At 39.7% G+C, this 6568-nt stretch overlaps 1 protein-coding gene across 9 annotated transcripts in view; it reads left to right on the top strand.

Moving 5' to 3' along the window:
* Window positions 1-6568, top strand: part of LOC117263858 (sodium bicarbonate cotransporter 3-like) — a 66947-nt gene continuing 60379 nt past the window's right edge. For 3 of the 9 annotated variants that reach the window (XM_033637553.2, XM_078175653.1, XM_033637550.2), the window contains exon 1: window positions 4-160. In XM_033637553.2, coding sequence (XP_033493444.1) covers window positions 119-160 — 42 coding nt within the window. In that variant the 5' untranslated portion in view covers window positions 4-118. Of the gene's footprint in view, window positions 161-6568 lie in introns of all 9 variants that reach the window. The other 6 variants (XM_033637547.2, XM_033637544.2, XM_033637548.2 and 3 more) reach the window with 3 other exon arrangements.

The following is a 6568-nucleotide window of genomic DNA, read 5'->3' as shown; positions in this document are numbered from 1 at the left end:
AGGGGAAGCACAGCCAGTCCTCAGTCCACCCAAGTGCCACCTGGCTCCGTCCCATCTGTACATCAGCTATTAATAATAAAGAAGCTAACGGTGGGCAGGAAACCGGCGGCAGGTGAAAATGGACGAACCTTCGGAGCAAATGAGGCCCCTTTTGAGGACAGTGAGTACCCGCCAAGCCGTTAGCCCACCATTATATTTGCTCTCTTTGTCCGTGTTTGCTCCTTGTTTGCCAAGCAGCCGCAGAAGTACTAACGGTTAGTGATGCTCGGGAGTCAGATTCAGTGAGGCACCATCCGGCGGCTGCTATTGTTAGCCGGCTTTCTGCTTCTGACACGTGGCACGGGTACAACTTGGGTTAGGGTCTCCTGTTTAAGTCAGCGGAAGCGTTAATTTAAATATATCTTATGTAGAAATGTGTGTCTGCGCCGATGTTTTAATGTTTTAATTCATCTTCACTTGTGTTCAGCTAGTTCTTGCTAAGTTAGCCATTCGCGAGCCGAGTGAAGCCTGGTCAGTGACGTTATTAATGTTAATAACTATGGTTACCGCAATGTTAACACATGTCCCGTTTGCTGGCACGTCTGAACGTCAGTGTGTGTCCACGTGCTTTAACAAACTTAAAAATAAACAAACCAAGTGTAATATTTTGGTGTTATCTTAGTAAGTCTGACAGTAATGCCTGTAATAAATTAACGTTACACAGCACTGTACCAGCTTTGCAACATTCCCCCCTCATGTTCAACAGGTCCACCTTTCCGTTACTTGATAATATGAGTTCCAGCAATTCAGTTGATAAGATCTGCTGGTACATTTGCAGAAATAAAAGGCTCATTTGCATATTAAATGCTCCACAAATAGATCCGCCGTCTTGTGTGACATTTCCAAGTCAGGAAACGTTGCTAATTTTACTGTGCCACCAGAGAGGAAAAATAGACATGAAACTGGGAGAGAATTGTTTCTGCACAACAGCAGTCACGTGGGTTACTTTGTCCACCAAGCTCTTATCAATGTGATATTTTAACTGAGCTGTGGGTGAGAGTAGAGACCCACATCCTGTCTGCTGGGAGTAGCTTTACAGTAGCAGATAGGATGATGAGCATCAAACAGCAGCGTGAACAAGCCCAAAAAAGAAACTGGTTTCAGAGCTAAGTTTAAAATGCACGCTGGCTGTCTGACATCAGTGTTGGTGTAGGGTTGTCCACTACTATGCTTGTGAGTGTGCCGAGGTGTATATGCTTGTGTAAGAACATGTGCATGCATCTGAGGAAACTTGAGCCCTGGCTGCCCAATGAAAAGGAGTTGCTTGATAGCTGAGTACCTCTCCCCCTGAACATAGAAGTCAGTGCATTCACTAAGGCATGGGGACACTTTCTGGCAGACATTCAACTGCTTGATGCCTAATGAAGTCTCTTCCTGAAGAACATGGCATTGTTTAACTTTGAGTTGATGTGCACGAATCTGGTTTCAACAAGAAACTCATATTATTTTCAGGCTTGGCTGGCCAGTGCGACTGTTAGGGGTCTTAAATGTCATTTTAACTGTGAAACATTGATGCCATTGGCCCTTAGGGAAAAAGTGAGAATGTCATCTAAACTGCAATTAGATAGTGAGGCATTATTGTTTAGTTTGGCCCCAACTTCTTTTCATTTAAAGGAATACTTCAACCACGAAATGACCATTTGTAAATCAATTAATTGTACCATGTTATCTTGAATTTGTGAAGAAAACTTTGTTTTTCTCATATGCCACCATGGAAAATGGCAAACATATTGATTTACATTTACTTCACAAATTCAAGGTAACACAAAATGACTAATTGAGTGAACACATGCTATGTAAGGTCATTGAGTGGTTGTTGTTCTGCTGCCTTTATGCCACTGGTTATCATCTCAGGCTGTGTTTGTGGCATTTATAGAGAGCTACTTAGATGACTTTGGTTTTGTGTTTTAGTGACCTTTATTAGTGTTGGAGATGGATTTCCTTCTCCTCCTATGTTTTGCCTGAGTACTTTGTGGCCAAGAGCTCTTGGTCCCAAGGTCTAATGGATTGTCTGGTTTCAAACTTATACTGGAAAGATGGGTTGGTGGTGGACAGGCTGAGGATAAGGACACTAAAAGAAAACAGAAAGATTGTAGTAAGGGATGGGAATCAAGATCTGACTCCAGTTGAGAACTAACTGGTTCCAAATTATTCAATCCATCAGGATCATATCATATGCCTCTGAGCTTATAAGCTCTTTTTATTGATGCTGGCACGTTTCTGTGACAGTTGCAATGATGTCAAACTCATATGTCTGTGCTGCTGGAATCATGCATCATGTATTTTCAAGAAGACAGATGATTACAGTGCTGCCTTTAATCTAGATAAAATGATAATTACAAGTAAGGGTAGAAACATCAGCAATATGAAATATCTTTCTATGCGACATGGGCTTAAATTCTAGGAATGTCATGAATTTGACACTCTATGCGCAACCGTGCAGCACAGTGTTACGAAGGGTAAATATCTTATGGTATATAATACCATTAACGCCACGCAGACAAGTTTTTTCTTTGACTTAGAAAATGGTCAAACAGTGGAGCTTTTGCACATCAGAGTTGCATGCATGCCTTTATATTAACTCTGTTTCTACACTGTGTTAATACTCAGAAATAATGGAGCAATTGCACTGATGCCGAAAATCTGTGTAGGCCTTTTTTCCACACAGAAAATTGATCAGAAAATAATAAAAAAGCGACTGATAAGCAGCATTGGTAACTGCATCAGTATCAGTAAAATATTATCACTTCCCATTGCTAGTTGTAATAGCAGTTGGTCCAACTGTCAGATTTTGCTTACTAAAAACACACTTCATGTCACTGATGCCTTGAGCTTTGTTTATCGACTATTTGGCTCTACAGTGTGAGCTTTCATTGAGTTTCACTTACATGTTTGCTAGCATGTCAGGAAGAAGGGGATTTGTGCATGCTGCTGTTTTACTAGTGAAAGAGGGTTTTAGTCTAGCCAGGAAAGGCTGGACGACCTGGACTATTATTGGCTCAGCAGCATGAACTGCCAGTAAAAGTGAGTGTTTTATGAAGCTTACTAAGTGTATAGCATTGCTTTAAATGGGTAATTACACAGAATGGGCCTCTCAGCTAGTCTGATGGTGCCTTGTTGTCTTCAGCTGTACTATTAAGATAATACGATAAAAAATACCTAATTTCCACCGTACCCAGCAATAGGCTAATTGGTGTACACAACAGAGAGCTTGTTTGATTAAATTATCTACTTTCTGCGAGAATGAAATGTACTCTCAGAGAGTAGGAGGCAATTAAACTGTACAACAGGCCACAAACTTTGAAGTGCTTGTGGAGGCAATGATTGATGAGGTCCACTCTTTAAATCAGAAATTGTCACATGTATGTGTACTATTTCCCTGTAGTTTGTTTCAGACCCAAAGAAAAAGTAGTAATTAATTTTGAGATTTTTTTATTTGTCCACAGTGAGGCAAGCTTTTCTAACTTCTCTGTGCCTCATGTCGACACAGTTCAGTGCATTTACATCGACTGTTCTATTGTATGTAAGTCTATGAGAAAATTAGATATATTACCTTAGGAAACATTTTAATGAGTTTATGGTCTCAGCATGATCTTCATTTTGTAATTTATAGTCCCATTTAGAGAAAAATAGATGATAAAGCTGGGCATGTTTTAGGGCATGGCTACCTTGTGATTGACAAATCTGGTTCTTCCACAACTTGCTACTTAACAGCTCCACTCTCTCATCCAAATATGGTCACTTCTGGCACAAAAAAAAAAACAACACGATGGCCATGGCCAAAATGCAAAACAAGGCTTCAAAACGGCAGTCCACATACCACTGGGTGTTGTCACAGTGGCTATGTCCACTTCTTTTATACAGTGTAACAAAGGTAGGGAGAGTGTCATTCATGTCCATTAGGCATCTAAATTTTCCCAACTAGTCAGGGGATTCAAAGCAGCAACATTTAATCACAATCCTGCTTGTCCTCCAGATTACCACCTGGGGTGGGCGATATAATGACTAAGTACGATATATCGATATATTTAGACAACGCCGCTTAAATCAATATTGGGTCAAATTGCATAACATATACCAGTGTGCATCTGTCCTCTCTCACATTCTCCACACTCACTCACTCACTCACTCACTCACAAGTTCTCCAGCAACACTTTGTAGAACCGTAGCCATGCACCTCCCCAGAAATATGTCACAGCAACACAAACATCCTTTCTATTTTTGTAAGCTGAAACCGTTTCCCTCAGAGGAAACAAAGCTTTTATTTAGTTTACTTTCACAGATAAGAGACAATAAATTGTGAAGACAATGAAGCCTCCACAAAATAACATTTTAGGTTTTGTGTGTGATTTATCCTGGCCTCATATGGGCAGAGGAAATCTTCGCTATTCAGTAGGCTAATTTATACAATGTAAAATGCCATAGGCTTGTGCTAATAATGTTAGCATGTTGTATTTGTTTTCCAAACAAATACAACATGCTAATAATGTTAGCATGTTGTATTTGTTTTCCAAACAAATACAACATGCTAACATTATTAGCATGTTGTATTTGTTTGTTTTCCAAACAAATACAACATGCTAATAATGTTAGCATGTTGTATTTGTTTGGAAAACGTGTTCAGTATAAGACAGTTCTTTTGTCAGTGGACCTTGTGAGTTGTAATGGAGCCGAATTTTGTAACGCTACCTTTGTTAAATGTTGCTGTTGTCCCTGGCTTCATATGAGTAGAAGAAAAGATCGCTAGGCGCTAGGCTAATTCATACAATGTAAGTTGCCATAGGCTTATGCTAAAAACGTTAGCATGTTGTATATGTGGGGAAAAAGTTTGCAGCAAAAGACAAGTGCTTTGTCTGTGAATGCTGTGAGTTATAGTGAAGCCAATTTGTGTTTGAAATTGTTACTATGTTTAAAGTGTGTTTTAGGTGTGTTTTGAATCAACTAAACTTTTCAGCACTTCACAGAAACCCCACTGCTGACTAGTGTTTTGTAGGTGTATCTGTTGTGCAGCTTACTATTTTCAAATGGGAATAAAATCCCTGTCTTTGCATTTTATTTGGATCACAATCTGTTTTTATAAAACTGCTTGTGACATCTCGAATGTGGCTTTGACTTGCTACTGAAAACATGTTGCCCATTTCATAGAACATATCAAGATATATAGGCTATATCATGTATCGCCAGTCAGCCTGTAAATACTGAGATAGGAATTTTTGTCCATATCGCCCAGCCCTATTACCACCCTGAAGGTAATTTTATGAATGAAAAGACCAAAAGCAGATCAAAGGGCCAGCGACTGTAATAATCTACATGATATCATGACTTTGTCTACCATGTGTACAGAGAGGATAGGAAAGCTCATCCAATTACAGGAAACCTAAAAAACTCATCAAACCCATTATGCTATCAAGTGTGGTCTGACTCTTGATGGTTGCAGTTTGAGTCTTGATAGTTGCATAAAGTGGGAGTTGGGTTTTCTGCTGGGTGGTGATATAACCTGGGATGGATAATGGATTTGAGGCATTGAGAAGTTAATCTTTGCTCCCTAAGCCTCTTTCTTGTGTGTAAACACTGGTTTGCACATGCAACCCTGTGCCAGAAAAATCCTTCTGCATTTCCTCACGAGAAGTGGACATTATGGAATGGCTGTGTGTATGTATGTATGTATGGATATGTTTAGAGCTGAAATAGGCTTGGGTGGTATAACAGTAAATCAGAGTATTTAGAACTCTCCATGGTATGATTTTCAATACTGTCAAAAATAGGGCTGCCTCCTGAGAGTTGGAGTAGTGGAGTCGGAGACCCCTCAGTTGACTGAGATTGCTTCAAGTCAGAGCGCAAAGTGTCATACTATTAAAACCACGCCCATTGGAGGGGAAAAGACACTGAAATGCTTACAAAATAGGTAAAAACATTAGATTTTAGTGTGTCAAAGGACAATTTTAGCACTTGATGTCTACCAGAGAGGAAAAGATATGTCGTCAAACTCATTATTGTCAATCTGTCACTTCTCCTCACCTTGCTTATCTTGGAGAAATGATTCTAATGAATGGCTAGAAGTGGAATACTTTATTCACAGCTATTTGGTTGAATCACCAGGTAAGCTTCATTTAACCGAACAAAGATCAAAACCAGGCCTTGCTTAGTTAGCTTCAACCGCTACAGTTTGTCTGGCCAAATTAGCAACTGTAGCTTATTTATGAGTGTCACGATTCCACAGATTTCCTATTCTTTTTGCTGATGTCTTATTGCAACCACTTTTGACTTCTTAAGGCTCAGTTTTTTGGTTCCTTAAAACTTAGTTCTGGTTTCTTCACCCTGCTGGCAGTGCAGCCCACCACACAACATCTTTAAGGCATTTTTCTGTTGTTTGCTAGCAGAAAGTGAGAAGGAAGCACCTTACAAAAATGGAGAGTGATTACCGGTAATTGTTTTCCTCTCAGGTGTGGGACATTATTTTGCTCTGTCTCTTTACTATATGAAATACTATAGGACACAATACCACATGTTAAAAAAACCATCAAGGGAA

Source organism: Epinephelus lanceolatus, chromosome 16 (genome assembly GCF_041903045.1).
Source record: "Epinephelus lanceolatus isolate andai-2023 chromosome 16, ASM4190304v1, whole genome shotgun sequence".
In the NCBI taxonomy this organism is placed as follows: Eukaryota; Metazoa; Chordata; class Actinopteri; order Perciformes; family Serranidae; genus Epinephelus; species Epinephelus lanceolatus.
Note: the sequence above shows the minus strand (reverse complement) of the source record. Positions and strands in the feature narration are given on the sequence as shown.